The sequence below is a fragment of the Daktulosphaira vitifoliae genome, unplaced genomic scaffold (genome assembly GCF_025091365.1).
Source record: "Daktulosphaira vitifoliae isolate Bord-2020 unplaced genomic scaffold, ASM2509136v1 Scaffold_5, whole genome shotgun sequence".
Lineage (NCBI taxonomy): Eukaryota > Metazoa > Arthropoda > Insecta > Hemiptera > Phylloxeridae > Daktulosphaira > Daktulosphaira vitifoliae.
In genome coordinates, this window is record NW_026099576.1 from 23,716,927 (window position 1) to 23,733,614 (window position 16,688).

The following is a 16,688-nucleotide window of genomic DNA, read 5'->3' on the forward strand; positions in this document are numbered from 1 at the left end:
GGGCTGATTAATCGAGCTCAAAGTTACGGCGCATCTGGGCGGCGCATGAATTTGAGTAGTCGATTCTGATTGGTTTATAAAAAATGTGGCAGCCAATCAGAACAAAGAATCACATGCAAAGACACAGCCTAGTCAATTTTTCCTTTTTAACCAAGAAAACCCATTTTATAACTAAAAATAAAAAATTTGAAAATTTATCAACTTTCACTTTTTATTATTTCTAAAATATTTATTCCTATTTTTTTGCAAATATTATTGCAGGAATTAGAAAAATAAAATGTCATCATACAATTTGTAATGTTCAATCATTTTACTTTGGTATTTCATTTTAATATTTGTAACTCGAAGAAAACATAGGTGGAGCGATTTTTGGCGCTTACTTCTTTTTACCTTTTTATAAACTGTAAGTTTAATATATTTATCATTAAATCAACTTGATTTTTTCAATTAATTTTGACATAAATATAATGAGGGCTGATTTAAGGGATAAGATTGCCAGATATATGTTTAATTCAGTATGTTAATTAATAAATATTAAATTAAGTCAGTATGTAAAATAACATTTGAAGCTTACTAAAAAAACTATACTGACTTCGCTCTTAGAAATAAAAATTTGTGTTTAAATTTTTGAAAAAAAATATTTTTAAAAAAAATTTCTAGTTTTTTATCCATTGACTGGTATATTTATATATACACCTAAGCATATGAAAATAAATAATATAAACATATACTTATTTTTCATAAGACACTCTACAATAATATGTGTTAAAATAATTTTTTTTCATCTCTTTATGGTTAAAAACTGCACATTTTATTTTCTTAATAGGTACTCCCATTAACCTTAATGATATAGAAAAATAATGACAAAACAATTTTGTTCTAAAAATTATTTTTATCTTATCAACCGTTTACGTTTTAAAAATATTTTAAACTAAACATTTTTGATTAATTTTGTTTTTTTAATATCAAAGGCAGCAATAATATGTTATAATAAGACATGAATAGGATAGTACCGAAGCTAAAAAAATAAGGAGGTGAAACATTTTTGCTAATTGATTAATTTATTTTAAATAATCCAATCTCTTTTTCAATAGTTATATTTTGGTAGCATCCTTTTATATTAAATATTTAACGACTATAACGATTAAATTTTGCATAGTAGTGCGGTGTAACACCCATATAAACTCTTTTGGGATGATATAATTTTTTTTTAGTTATCAATAAAAATTTTCCACAAAGGTGACAAATAATTAATTTATTTATTAAAATACACTGCAGGGGCGTATTCACATATTTTCCGCCTATAGGCATTTAAAAATTGGCCACCCTTCATTACCTTATTATATAGGGGGCTCATTATTATATATTTTTGCCATAACACTTCTAATTCTTTCTCAAAAAAAAAGGTAACAGATAACGATTTATTGTATAAAAAATCTATAAAAACAAAATTGTTTCTATTTTTTTTTGTACAATATGATTATGTTAAAAGTGGGGATACCTATTTAAGAAAATTATTTTTGAGAATATAAGGCTAAAGTTGAAACTGTTAGAATCATTAGAAAACAAATTATTCTATCACAAAATTAATCTATAACAAGCATACATAACAATTTATCTATAATTATAACACTATAACAAATGATATAATAATTTATAATATAATTACACAACAACTTTTTAATTTTTAAAAAAAAAATATTGTTTGGTTTAAAAAAATCTATAGTTAAATCATTCCCAAAGGGATAAAAAATTTAAACTTTAATTTTTTTTATTGGGAATCTTTATTTTTAATTTGATAATATAAAAGAAATAATATTACAACAATTTTGTTCTTATAATTTTTTTATCCGGTCAACCATTTGTGTTTTAAAATTGTTTAAAAATTTGGATTTAATTAAAATTCATCATTAATTTGGTTTTCATAATACGGCAGGCAAGAATAATCTGTCTCAAAGGTTTATAAATTATCATCAGTATTAATAATTGCTATCGTGATGCATGAAGGAATGAACTGTATGCTAAACAGCAAATTACACTAACAATAAAAAAATAATTAAAAAGAAATCCAGAAAATAGTTATAATATCAATATCGAAGAGGGTAATACAGAAGTTTAATGTGTTAGAACGATTAGCCTTATTAATTCGAATTTAGTGGTTGAGTAAAAATATCTCTATCTTATTTTATTTTTATTCCTTCTTTATTATGTAAAGTTTTTAAGGGTTAAGCAAGCAACTTAATATTCACACTTACTCCAGTGGTTACATGAATTGTTCTTACGTTAATTACTCAGCTCAATGGTCACGATTGTTTTATTGAACGATTAATAATTTAGTTTTTATAAAACCAGAGGCAATCATAATTTTTTAAAATAAATTATTAATTATATTACTAATCAATAAAAAATTTTACACCTAGCTATGCAATGGTCGATGTGTGTCTTATTGTTAATCGATCACTTTCTCTCTCTCTCTCTCTCTCTCTCTATATATATATATATATATATATATATAATGAGATTTTAAGTTCAATTTTTATAGTCTAAATAATTAAATCACTTATTCAATTACAATTTTATTTGAGTAATGAATAAAGTAACTAGTAACCTAAAGTAACAAGTAAGATAATTTTATTTCATTTTAATATTAATTTACACAGTATTTCACTAATGTATGTATAAAATAAATTACTCCTTATAATCACTACCAGAGGCGTATTTGGGGAATGGAACAAAAGATACTCATTGCTTGACGCAATATACCTCTCACCTAAGTCACTCACCTAGGTAAGAGCTATAATTTTTGATATATATAGTTTGTCAGCAAACATGTAAATACTGTCTTAAAAAATATTTACATTGTAAGGTTGAAAGAAAAAATAAGATTAGTCAAGTTTTTGTAAATTGAGAAAATGAAATTTTAAACTTCAAAACGCCCTGTTATTTTACAGTACATCATAAATTTCGAGGGCTATTACTTCTGTATAACTTACTTTTTTCACTAGTTCGGAGACTTAAAAGATACATTATGACATATTGTATAATTTGTTACCAAAATCTTAATTTTGAAAATAATTGATTTATCTTATTTTTCCCGTGTACCAGATTAAGTATACAAGGGAAAATGAACGTCCCGGGTCTCATTTCAAATTTTTCTAGACTACTTAAGATTAAGTGGCAGTTTTTCTGGTTTTTTTTTCATTAATTTTTTTATAGTGGCGATATTTTACATATATATCTCAAGGTACCACCACGGGACTCATATTGGTCTTAATCCGGCCCTGTTACCCTTAATGTAAGGTTTACAAACGTTTCAGATTTCAATAATGAAAAAATATTGATTTTTTATGATTAGTAAAAATTGACTATGATTATATCAATATGACCAAAAGGGAAATAATAGTCAATTCAATATCCATGCAAATCGATAAGAATATTCAATATTTTCAATGAAAAATGTATGAAGTAACATAAATATTACTTTTAATATGAGCCTTTATTTATAGTATTCTTTACTAAATAAAAAAATGGGTACCCAATCCTTTTTAAACATCATTTTATAAAAAGCATAGTTTTTTTTTTTTTAAAGTTTTAATATTTATTTTTAAAGTTTATTGATGTTGGTTATTAACTCTGAGATGTTGAGAAGAAAAATTCTATATTTTGAAAATCAAAAATGTTTTCATTAAGTGGATAAACTGATATATATATTATTGATATCACTATCAGTTATTTTATAAGTATTATAAAACATTCACTTCTCCCCGCCAATCATGGAAAATGGACCAGTTTCTTGTTTACCAACAACTCCCAAGATGTCCAAAGCTAAAAAAGTAATCGAAGAAGCTTTGGAAAATCAAAATCCAGAGCTGGATCTGGCTGATAAAGGGGTTGTATCTTTTGAAGAGATGCCTGGACTCGGTGAGTATATTTACTTTTAACATTTCCTTTTAAGGAATCTTGTTTCCTAATCATATATTCCTTATATGGTCAGGTTTACTGATTATACATATGTCGATTATTTCTACTCGTATATTTCTTATTTTTTAGGGGTTCGGTGTTATATAACTTTTTTTGTCAAAATAAGATTATTTTACTCTAAAAAGAAAAATTATTCTTCGAAGTTTAAACGAAATTTAAGTTTGAGACAATCTACATAAAACCAACCCATATTTTTTTTTAAACTAATTCATTCTGGTTTTATATGTCATTTATTTTAAAACATAATATGTAATAATTAAATATGTTAGACTAATTTTGTTGAGGTATACAACATTAACAAATACTTTCTTTCTCAATTCATTGTGTTTTTAATTTCTTTAATGATTATAAAAATGTTAACAACAGTTTTTTTAAATAAGTATGTTCTCAACAGAAGTTGAAATTTATAAATGTGAAATTATATAATAGTTATATTGTGGCATATTTTATAGATATTTATATCTAGGCTGTAGGAGAAGTGTTTTATGATAAAAATAGTCATACTTCACTTCTAGTCTAAATTTTAACATGCTGATGAAGTTTTCTATTTTATTATCAAGTCAAATGTATGTTGCCATTTATAAAAATAAAGATGGTACCTATATAAGGCATGAACCAAATAAGTATTTAATCTCTTATAAATCAGGAAATAAATACTACTAAATGAAACCAAAAAAAAGTATTAAAAGTTATACTTATTTTAGAAGAAAATTTAAATCAATGATAAATTAATTGTCCTGTAAAATACAATTATATTCAGTAGCAAAAAGGAATATTAAAAATAGCTTTTAAATTATACAAAAATATGCTATAATATTATTAAAATTTTTTTTTTTCCTTTATTAATATATACACAATCTGTTCCCTATAGGTACAATAAGAGTATTAGCTAAAATAATTATAACATTGAATACTTGATAAAAGAAGCCACCCATTGATGACACTTTTAATTATTAAAATTAAAAATAAAATGAAATGTTTTTGATTTTTCTATAGTCTTCTTCTTCTTCCTCGCCTTAATCCCAATTACTTGGGATTGGCCACCCTTATCCTAAACTTCCACTTGACACAGTCTCCCACATAATCTACACTCACATCAGCTGTCCTAATAATGAATTCAATAACATCACTCCATTTCATTTTTGATCTTCCTCTACCTCTTCTTCCTTCAACATTCATTTCTCCAACTGTTCTTACAGCTTCTGATTCATCTCTCCTCATAACATGACCAATCATTTATGTCTTTTCTCTCATCCTATCCACAATTGACGCTACAACTATACTCCTTCTTATATGTTAGTTCCTTATCCTATCTTTTCTCTCCACTCATCCATCTAAGCATTCTCATCTCTGCTACACTCATTCTCTGCTCTACTTTCTTATTAACAACCGCCTAATACTCTGAACCATATATCATAGCTAGCCTCACTACAGTCTTGTAGAATTTACCTTTTAGCCTCATTAGAATTCTTTTATCGCATAGTAATTATCTATAGGTTTCTCTATAGTAATTATTTGAAAAATAAAGACATATGTTTAATTTTAGATTTTTCATTCTTTTTTACCAAACATCATCAAATTTTTATAAGTTTTGATTTCAATTATTTTATTATGTTAAGCCAATAACAAAATGAAGTGTAATATATTTCAATAGTTGTTTAAAATGGCATTAAAATAATGTCACTGTTATGAAATTTATTTAATAAAATAAAAAATGTCATACAAATTATAATATAATTATATGCATTTGTTTTTAGTTGATATGCATAATATAACACGAATCACATTGAGTCATAACAAAATACAAAGTATGTATACAAACATAGTATTCTATTAATTTTGAAGTATCAAACAAATTTATTAATATACTTAAAAAAAATGAAGCTATAAACTTATTTTATTTTAATAATAATATTTTGTATTACATTTATATTAAAGTTCTTATTATTAATATTATACAAGGTGATTCTATTGTTATGAATCATTTAATTAACTGAAAGAATTTATTTATATCTAAAAATAATATCATAAAATATTTTTTATATTCATCTATTTTGTCTTATTAGGGTATAAATTTTTTTAAATTTTATATACATAATTAAATAGCTTATTTATAAGCAAAGCTTGTAAGTTTTTGCATGTATACATTTTGTTAAAGTAATTTTGAAATCAATTATTTCAAAATGAAAATATTTTTAATTGTATTAAAAACTAAGCAATATATTTGACTTTTAACATATCATTAAAAGTGGCTCATAGAGCCTTTAAATCCTGTAAGGAAATTTTGTTTGTGTTATTGAAAGAAGTTCAGTTGAGAAATGTATAGTGATAAAAATAACGGAACTCGTGCTTCATCTCCAGACATTATTTAAAATTTTTAATAACTTGCAAAATACTTGCTTTAAAATTGTTATCAATAATTTTTTTTATTGTATCACTATTTAATAAATAAGCAAGTTAATTATGTATAATCCTATTAAAAATGTAATGCTGGCACTCTTATAAGACATAAGTCATCATCATCTCCTTAAAAACTATTCCAGCTATTTGTGGTCGGCTCTTTCTTAAAATGTTTGACATGTTTTTTACTGCTTCACATCGTGCTCCATATAAGACATAACATATATTTCATGGGTGATAAATTAAGAAAAACATAGTAACTCAAAAAGAAATCTGAATAAAAAATAAATATTGTTTAATATATGTTATTTTTAGATATCAATTAAGCGGTTCTTGATTACAGAATCACATTATATATATAGACTATATGAAAAAAATATACAAATAATAAAGTATATATATTTATATAGTCTGTATTGTATATGCTGCACAGGTAAATGTTGCAAGTCTATTTGAGTTATTCTTTTATGTATTTTGAAAAAAGTAAAATTTTGAGTTAATAATTTTTTAAAGAACAATATTTTTTCTATCTTTAAAAATATTTTTGACTTGTAACCTCTAACTTATGCATAATTTATAATCCTCATTTATAAAATGCTATTAGAAAAGTACCATTAATATATTCTGTTTAATTGTATTCTTTGTAATGTTACTGTTATTTTTGTTTTTTTAATTTAGTATTCTTCTTTTTATATGATTTTAAAGAGTTTAAAAGAAGATTAAAATTAAGTTAAAAGTTAAAATTTAATATTTATTTTTAGAAGTGCCTCCTGGAATTGCAAATTTAACACAATTAGAAATGTTGAACTTATTTAACAATCATATTGATGAGTTGCCTGTATCCTTGTCTTCCATGCCAAAGCTTAGGATATTGAATGTTGGGTAATATACACATATGTATCAAAACAATGAGGCTCAAAAGACAAAAAAATTTGTCAAAAATGTATAAATCCTTTGGTTTTTTTAAAATATAGCTATTTATTTATTATGTAGATTTTGTAAAAATAATCAAGCATCTAAATTCAAGTGAAAAAAGTTTTGTAACTAGTTGTAAATAAAAAGTTGAAATGTTATAGACATAACATGTATCTAATTTTTTTATATACTTATAGGCCTACATTTTGATTTGTAAATTCCTGAACAAATTATAACAATTTGACCCAAATTCAATCAACAATTAAAGAATTTACACTATCTTTTTTTTTTTTTTTTATACATTTTTTGTGTGATGCTAGGAAAAAGTTTCTTTTTATACCAGTCTCAATATATATAATTGATAAATAACGTAAAAATGACAAAATGTAACTTCTTTAAGTTTATAATTTAATTTAATTAAATATTTAAAATTATTTATTAAACTTTCTCGTAGAAATTGTCCATTTATAAACTACTTGTATATATTTGTCATTTGAACTATTAATTTTCTATTTATTTAAACTCTATTAATAATTATTTATATTTGTTAGAATGAATCGTTTAGACTCTTTACCCCGTGGATTTGGTGCCTTTGCTGTGTTAGAAGTTTTGGATTTAACTTATAATAATTTAAATGAATCAAGTTTACCTGGAAATTTCTTCATGTTAGGTAAATATTAATAATTTTTTTTTTTGTTGACATATTAATAAAAATAAAATATTTTTTTTAATTGTGATAAAAAAACAAATTTGAAATTAAAAGAATAATTATTGAGTATGTTGTGCGGGCAAAGTGCTTATATATTTGTATAATCTGTATCCTTATATATATATATTTCTACTTTTTTGTATTTTTAATAATATATCTGTACACCAGATCTGTAAACTCTTCCAAATTACTTCTTCTTCTTTTTTTTTTTAATTAATTAACTTTAAATAAAAATATTTTTTTTTCAGAAACATTAAGGGCATTATATATGGGTGACAATGACTTTGAAACTATACCTTCTGAAATTGGACAGTTAAAAAATCTTCAAATAGTGAGTAGAGAAAAAAAGATTCTTCAATTTGATTCTATAAAGAAAATATTTATAATTTAATTTGGTAATTTAAAAACAGAATATATCTCAATATTCTCTTTAAATTTATTTTTAAAGTTTATTTCTGTGTATTAAAGTTATAGACATGATCATTTACAAAAAAAATGTTAGTCATTTTTTAAAATTTTTATTTATTATCAGTAGAGAGTCAATTATTTATAAATGTTGGTATAAGCAATTTGATCTTGAGATAATGGGGCACAAAGACTGATGCCCCCACAATGTTGAAATTAAAAATCTATTTAATTTTATTTTATTGCTATCATTGTTCAACAACATTTTTTAATTAAATAAAATATTAAATAAAGCTATTGACTGAAAGTAAAATATAAGTATTGGGAATAAAGAGGAAATAAAAATCAAACAAAACAAATATAGGGTGATTTATTATAAACCACTTGATTAATTCCAAAATAAATACAATATTGGAAAAAAAATTGAATATTTTATTTTTATATAACTAGCCTATTTCATAGATATTTGTTTAAGAAAATGGCTGGTTGACAACAAGTTGAACTTTTGGGCCAGTATTTCAGAATTTTAAATTAAAACTATATTAAAAATATATAAATTAATAATAAACTAAATAAATATTATATATATTAATAAACTAAAAAATATTAAAAAACTTTTAACTCAAAAACCACAATAATAAACTAATAATTTCAAAAAACTACAATATTTTGTAGTCAATTAATTTTTATCATTACTTTAAGGAAAAAAATTTCAAATTTAATTTTCTTACATTTTTAAATGACTGATTAATTTATTTCAAAGTGTGTTTTGTTTATATTTTTTCTTGAAACTCATAAATTTTTTTTCTTTAGTTAGTACTTCGAGAAAATGATCTCATAGATATACCAAAAGAAATTGGGTATTTGCCCAGACTACGTGAATTACATATTCAAGCCAATCGTTTAACTGTACTACCACCAGAGTTAGGTAATTTGGATTTGATTGGCAATAAATCTGTGCTAAGAATGGATTTCAATCCATGGGTTGCTCCAATAGCTGATCAACTTCAAGTTGGTGTGTCTCACGTTATTGATTACATTAGATCTGAGACTTATAGATAGTAAGTTTTTTGGACATTAGATATAAGATTTTACTTTCTTGATTTAAAAAAATCAAGTATGGTATTTTTAATGAAAAAAATTAAATTTTATTCAAGTTCAAATGCTTATGGTTAATTAAAAAATAATAAAAATTCACTTTATTAGTCATGGTTAAATGTATAATTATATTGGTTTTAATATGAGATATTCTTCAAACGGATCGAATTTAAAGCTTAGGAGATATAATAGTTCTTCTTTTTCCTTACCCTTATTCCAACTACCTGGGGTCGGCCACCCTTATATTAAACTTCCACTTGACACGATCTCCCACAACAGCCGTCCTCATATTGAATTCAATAACATCACTCCATTTCATTTTTGGTCTTCTCTACCTCTTCTTCATTCTACATTCATATAACTGTTCTTACAGCTTCCGATTCATCTCTCCTCATAACATGACCAATCATTTAGGTCTTTTCTCTCATCTTATCCACAATTGACACTACAACTATACTCCTTCTTATATATTTGTTCCTTATCCTATCCTATCTAAGTTGATCTCCACAGCTCTAGACTTTGTTTAATTTTCTCCTATTAACAATATATCGTCAACAAACAAAATGCACCACGGTACCTCTCCTTTTATTTCTCTTGTAATTTTTTGCATCACTATAGAAAAAAGTAATGGCCTAAAACTGAACCTTGGTGCACTCCTCTCTTACCCTAAAATCTTCTATTACTGTTTTCTCTTTCTAGTTATATAACGTTCTTCCCTCTTTTTAAAATAAGTATTAACTATAGCAAGATACTGTGAAATCCATGATTCATTCTCCAGCCTCACGCTTCCCCCTAAAACCATACCCTCTATGTACTTTTTTATCCTCATTATCTACATGTCTAATCATATCTTCACCTATCACTACATTACCAGATATTCCTTGCATCACTTCATCCATCTCACTCCAAAACACTTTCTTGTCTTTTTCATCATAATCTACTTGTGGTACATAGGCACTTACCACATTAAAAACTTTTTCCTCAAAAATAAATATTACAACAATAATTTTGTCACTTTTCCTAACTACTTTACTTTTTATCTCATCCATTATTATACCTGCATCATTTTTTGTATTGTTCTTACTTGAATATATTATTTTATAACCATCATCTATTTCCCTTGCTTTCTCTCCCTTCCACTTAGTTTCCTGCATACAACAAACATTAACTTTTCTCCTCTTCAATACTTCTACTAATTTTCTACTTTTACCAGTTAATGTTCCAACATTCCACATACCTATTTTTACTTTGTATCTATCTTTTTCCCTTATACACGATTTCAGCCTAGAGTTAAGTGATGATGTACCTACACTGTTGACACTATGAGTGTTAGGTAGGCTTGTACATATTACTGGTGAAACTCTATAGTAATTTATGAAATAAATCAGAATATAAGTAATTGTTAAATATGATTTTTGTAATATTAACAAATAAATAAATTACATCAACATAAAATACAAGTGAAAATAGCTACATTAATACTTATCAGTCTAATCCTATGAAAATTAAATATGTAATTTCCAAAAAAGTGCAAGTTGTTAAGAAGAAAATTTATGTTATATGAGATATATGTTATAAGAAATTGAATTATGATATCCATGATTTTAAATGTATTGAAGTTGAATTTAATACTTCTAAATTATCTTACATTGTGAAACCTGATTAAAATTTTGATGGAAAATCATTTTCCAGCAGTAGGTTATTCATTTATTAATTTTATTCTTAAGCCACAAAGTTTTGACTATTACCTAATAACTCGTATGTAGACAATAGTTTTATCTATCAAGAACTATTTGCTTCATAGTAGTTAGTTTGAAACATGAGTAAATTTAATAGATAAAAAGAATTACTATAAAATAAATAATTGATTTTAATAAATCATTAAAATAAGACTTTATGTTTTGAAATGTTGTATAATTTTAATGACTATAACTTGTAAAGTAATTACATAAGTATTTAGTTTCAAAATATAAGCTTATATCTTTCTTACACTATTAACAATAAGTGATTTTGAGACTAATTTAAAATTATAATAAAATAAATTTGTTAATTATCAAAATTTATTGTTTTTTTCTTTTGAAAAAAAGAATATAACATATTGCGTATATAACATCATTTATGTGCAAAACTATTTGAATGCACATGTTAAATAATGATAATTTTTAACAAATTAACAAATAATTCTGCCGCTTTATAAGCTAAAATTTGTACACTTCTTTTTATTTTATTTAGACTTAGGGAAGTTTATAGATTGTTTATACACCACACTTAACTCACACTAATGTTGCTTGAAGTGCTTAAGGATGTATCCATGTTTACAGTTAAGCACTTCAAGTAACAAGACAATCCATGAAGGTTTAACACATTCAACACACTAATGTTTTGTGCCAATATTTTCTTATTATTACAAAAAATTTCTTAAAAAGATTGCTATATTTGTAGTTTATTTTGTACAAATCAGGACAGTATTATGAAAATATTTTAATACTTTAAGTTTTTCTCGAAAACGATATGTTAATAGCCAAATAACTTATAAATTTCAATATGTTAATGTAATATTGTATTTGTTTTACAGTTTATATAATCGACATATAACTGCCAGAGGTCCTCCTCCACCAAAGCTTAATGATAAAACCAGGAAAATATCTAGAAATCGTCAATACAGCTAGATTTAAATTTATCAATCACTTTATATATATTTTATAGAATGACCTAACAGTTTTATTGATTTTTTTTAACAATCGTATGTTTCCTAACAACAAAAAATTGTTTGTAATTTTGTATTTTTATCCAAGTCCTAAAATTTTAACATCAAAAAATTTGTTGGTAATTTTTTTGTTATTTATTTGTTGTGAAATATAATTTTATTAATGGGTTAAAAATTATTTATAAAAACTAATATTTTAATATATGTACAATTTATTTATTTTAATTACTGACAATTAATATTTTCTTATGATTGTTATATTTATTTGGATTTATCTTTTTTTCTCAATTGAGAATAATAAACTAACTTTATTTACTATATTATTTTTTTCTAATTAATTTTTAAGTTTATCTAAAAAATTTGCTTACCTTTTATTTTATATAGTCTAATAATGTTTCTATGGTCTTTAAAAGTTAACTGGTTATATAAGTAAATATTATCAGTTAACCTACTTACAATTTATATTGTAGCAAGGTATAATTAATTTTTTTTTAAGAATTGAAATATACTCTAAAGTCACAGCTCAGTAAGATCACAGAATAGTTGTGATAAGTGGATATCTGATCTTGATAAACATCACTATCATAAAAAACACTTAAATTAAACATTTTTATTTTTGTAATAAATTAGGAATTTTTTTACATTAGCGATCAATTTTTCATAATTAAATAATCGTTGAAAAAGAACCTTTTTAAAAATTTTAGTGCACTTTCAGGGCTTTAATTTCTTATATAGGTCTAAAGAATACAGACGTTTTTTGAATCAATACTCTTACTATAAATTATAATTAATAACTTCATCTTAAATATGATATTGATTATCTAACTATTAAAAATAATATAATACAATTATTTGTTATATTTAGATAGTTAAATTTATTAAATGATTAAATAAAAAAAAAAAATTATTTTATTTTGATGTTACATTGCAGAATATTGCTTGTGTGTGCACTAATAGTATCACAATACAAAAATAATTTTTCATTATGGGGTCTGGTATAATACAAGCTTTTTGAATCTAATAAATAATTTTTAAATAAAAATTTTCCGAACAACCCAAATAACAACGGTGGTATATTTCTACAATAATAGATGTGAATGAAATATTATTTTTTTCTCCAAATATTTCTCTTTTATGATATATGATATATACATTTTAAATTAAACCCAAAACATGTTTTCCAGTGTTATATTACTTGATCTCTGTATTTTTCCTATTTTGTTTTGTTGACTGTTATATGTATATTTTTTTTTACTAAGTATACTTGGTTCTTAAAAATAAAATATAGTTTTAATATCAAGAAATAGTATTATTATTTTTAATAACAATTATTGAAAACTATAATTCTTTTTTATATTCTAGTGAAGTTAACTTTTAAGATCTGAAAAGTAGTGCAAGTCAAATTTTTAATTTCGAGTTCATCAATTAGCTTTTATCTAGTTTATAGAGTATTAAATATAAAATCATTGAAAATTTGAATGAAATAACTTTGATTTTAGCACCCACAATTATCAATTGTAGAATAGTAGATGTTGAAAATGTTTTTAACCATTGTGTTTTAAACACTGGATAATGTATATTTATTAATAATATAATGAGTGTATAACTACAACAGAATAATTGATGTATATTAATCGTATTGTTATTATTAAATAGATCAGTTTTATACTCGCTGAAACAACACTTTATATTGAAAGTATTAAATTGTTAATTACATGTTTGAAAAACATGTATTAGTCAACACACAAGAAGCGTGTATAATTACGACCTGTCGACAGTTCATAAACACAAAACACACCGTGGTTTTGATTTTTTTCCTATGTTTATTAAGCGCATAATATGCTTACTTTTGCACACTAAGACATGCCCTGTGACATCTCGTGTCGGCTTTGATGAAATTTACTTCTTTATACTATCATATTTTCAGTAAAATCTTTAAAATAATTAAACTTATTAGACAATATTACTGATTATCATATAAAATGATATAATAATTATATTATTTTAAGTTATAAGTTATACAATAATAGTCATCTAATCTGTGGTTAGGCTTGGTAGTTTTTTCTGTACTGGATACACTGCATAAAGTAAAAAGTATTAGTTGGCACACTGCTTGTATTATCCATATTAAGGGCAATAATCATTTTATGTTGATCATTCAAGTTGGATTTTCTTATGTGTAATTTACTTTTTATATAATTTTATTTGTATTTAACTCTTATCAATTTCTAAAATTTTGTGATTTACTTATTCTTAAAAAATTAATTTGTATTTATAATGTCCAAATTGCCTAAATTATTTGTTGGAAATTTGCCGTGGACTGTTAGTAGCCGGGAACTTAGAAAATATTTTGCATCATTTGGTCACGTTGCCACTGCAGACGTATTATTCGACCATACCACCGGCTTTTCCAAAGGCTTTGGGTTTGTTCAATTTACAACTACTGGTGGATTAGATAGTGTTCTTAAAAACCAAAAACACGACTTGGAAGGAAACACGTTGATAGTGCAATCTGCTGACTTGTAGTCTTAAGTAATATTTCCTTAAAAATATATTTTTATTAATTTTAGTATAGTAGTATAATAAAATGTTATCTTCATCAAATAATTTGTCTACTCATTTTGAGCTAGCTGTTTCATTCATATCTGGATCAAATTTAGCGGACAATGTAGAGTTACAGTTGAAGTTATATGGTTTATATAAGCAATCTCGTGAAGGACCTTGCAACCAACCAAAACCTCCTTTATATGATTTAAAAGGTAGAAAAAAATGGTATGCTTGGTCTGAAAAAGGTTCTATGTCCAAGGAAGAGGCAATGGAAAAATATATTGAACTAGTTAAGTCAATCAATCCTAATTTTCAATCAGAAAAAACTGGCTGGGTTACTGTAAGTACCTTTGCAGATAAAGAAGAACCAATTTCAGACAGCAAAAAAACTATTAGCGATTGGGTTAAAGAAGGAAATTTAGCTAAAATATTAACATTCAAAGGAGATATAAATATTAACGATGAAATGGGTATGGCTCCCATTCATTGGGCATCTGACCGTGGAAATTTACCAATATTAAAGTTACTGATTGAAGAACTTTCAGCTAATATTAATCTTCAAGATGAAATGGGACAAACTGCTTTGCATTATGCTATAACTTGTAATCATGATGATATTTGTTTGTATTTAATTGAAAAAGGAGCTAAAACTGATATTCCAGATGAAGATGGAATAACTGCATTTCAAATATTCTCCGAATCTGATTCAAGATTAAAATCTTTATTATTTCATACCTCTTGAGTAATATAAATTAAATAATATTCAAAACTCTATTTTGCCTGTAAATACTTGTTAAAAAATTTCATTATATACATATGATAATAAAATAGCACTGTTATTTATTTAGAATACTTTTATTTGATATTTTATTGAAAAATGTATTTAAGCATCTATTTAATCAAATCCTTATTAGTTTTGAGTTCAGATTATAAATTATTATTTAATATATTTATATATAGATACTCGTGTAATTCTGCATCAAACAAAATCTATAATTAAGTCTATACGGATAGGTCATAGTAAAAATATTAAACGTACATTTCACAAGTTTAAATTACACTTAATATTAGTGGTGTCAAATAACTTAAAAAGTGTCTTTAATTTATCTATTTATTTCATGTGTTATTAATTTAAATTTATAAATATAGTGATAAATTCTCCTGAGACTTGTAACAACCTCTTCTTTATTTAGTGGATGATCCAAATGATTCTTTAGTCTGATAATACTGAATCAATTAGGACAAAGATTTAAAATTATTTTCTCTATTTTTTAAGGATTTCGTTCCCTCTTAATATTTTATATTATATTTTTTTTAAGAAAAGCAACATAAGATTGAGTTTTGAGTATTTTTATATCAGTTAATTAATGTACTTAGATCATATTAATTGGTAATTAGGAGAATTATTGATTATTATAGTTTAAGATTATAAAATAAAATAAATTTGCTAAAAATAAAAAATCTTATTTTTATTGCTTCAATTGATCATTTATAATTTACTTATATTTTAAATGACTAAATCTTATATGGTATTATTAAAATATAGCTGAAATGTATGTGAACTAGAGTATCGTGTACATTGGGTGATTGGTACTCGTTATGTTTGAAAATATTCAATCTCTAAAGTATTAGATAAAACTTCATATACTGTTTCATAATATATTTTCATATAGTCCGTGATTATACTACATTCATTCAGATAATGGATACCTAAAATTTTATTTAAAAATAAGTTATAGTTATTGTTTATAACAATTAAACAATGAAATTCTAGAATAAAATTAGTCACTTCCAGGTACTCAAATAAATTTCTTATAATTAACATATTTAATTAATAAATTTTAGCTTCGATGCGAAGCTGAGAAGGTATTGGTTTTACTATGATGTGTTTTTTTTTTTTTTTTTTTTTTTTTTTTTTTTTTTTTT

General features: G+C 24.1%; 2 protein-coding genes across 2 annotated transcripts; both read left to right on the plus strand.

Annotated features, from left to right (window-relative positions):
* Positions 1 to 3,726: 3,726 nt before the first annotated feature.
* On the plus strand, positions 3,727 to 12,440 carry LOC126906762 (ras suppressor protein 1). The gene is made up of 7 exons (XM_050687593.1): positions 3,727 to 3,921; positions 5,739 to 5,789; positions 7,143 to 7,263; positions 7,848 to 7,966; positions 8,254 to 8,336; positions 9,224 to 9,471; positions 12,084 to 12,440. Exons 1-7 carry the CDS (start codon positions 3,774 to 3,776, stop codon positions 12,175 to 12,177), a joined length of 864 nt encoding a protein of 287 aa, XP_050543550.1. The 5' UTR covers positions 3,727 to 3,773; the 3' UTR covers positions 12,178 to 12,440.
* Positions 12,441 to 14,661: 2,221 nt separating this feature from the next.
* On the plus strand, positions 14,662 to 15,929 carry LOC126906983 (acyl-CoA-binding domain-containing protein 6-like). The gene has a single exon (XM_050687967.1). It carries the CDS (start codon positions 14,803 to 14,805, stop codon positions 15,502 to 15,504), a length of 702 nt encoding a protein of 233 aa, XP_050543924.1. The 5' UTR covers positions 14,662 to 14,802; the 3' UTR covers positions 15,505 to 15,929.
* The last annotated feature ends 759 nt before the right edge of the window (positions 15,930 to 16,688 follow it).

Bases quoted from the DNA above. Each gene is read 5' to 3' on its own strand.
- LOC126906983 (XM_050687967.1), top strand. From the start codon at position 14,803: ATGTTATCTTCATCAAATAATTTGTCTACTCATTTTGAGCTAGCTGTT.
- LOC126906762 (XM_050687593.1), top strand. From the start codon at position 3,774: ATGGAAAATGGACCAGTTTCTTGTTTACCAACAACTCCCAAGATGTCC. The intron at 5,790-7,142 runs GTATGTATACAA...ATTTATTTTTAG, and splicing joins GAGTCATAACAAAATACAAA to AAGTGCCTCCTGGAATTGCA. The intron at 7,264-7,847 runs GTAATATACACA...TATATTTGTTAG, and splicing joins CTTAGGATATTGAATGTTGG to AATGAATCGTTTAGACTCTT.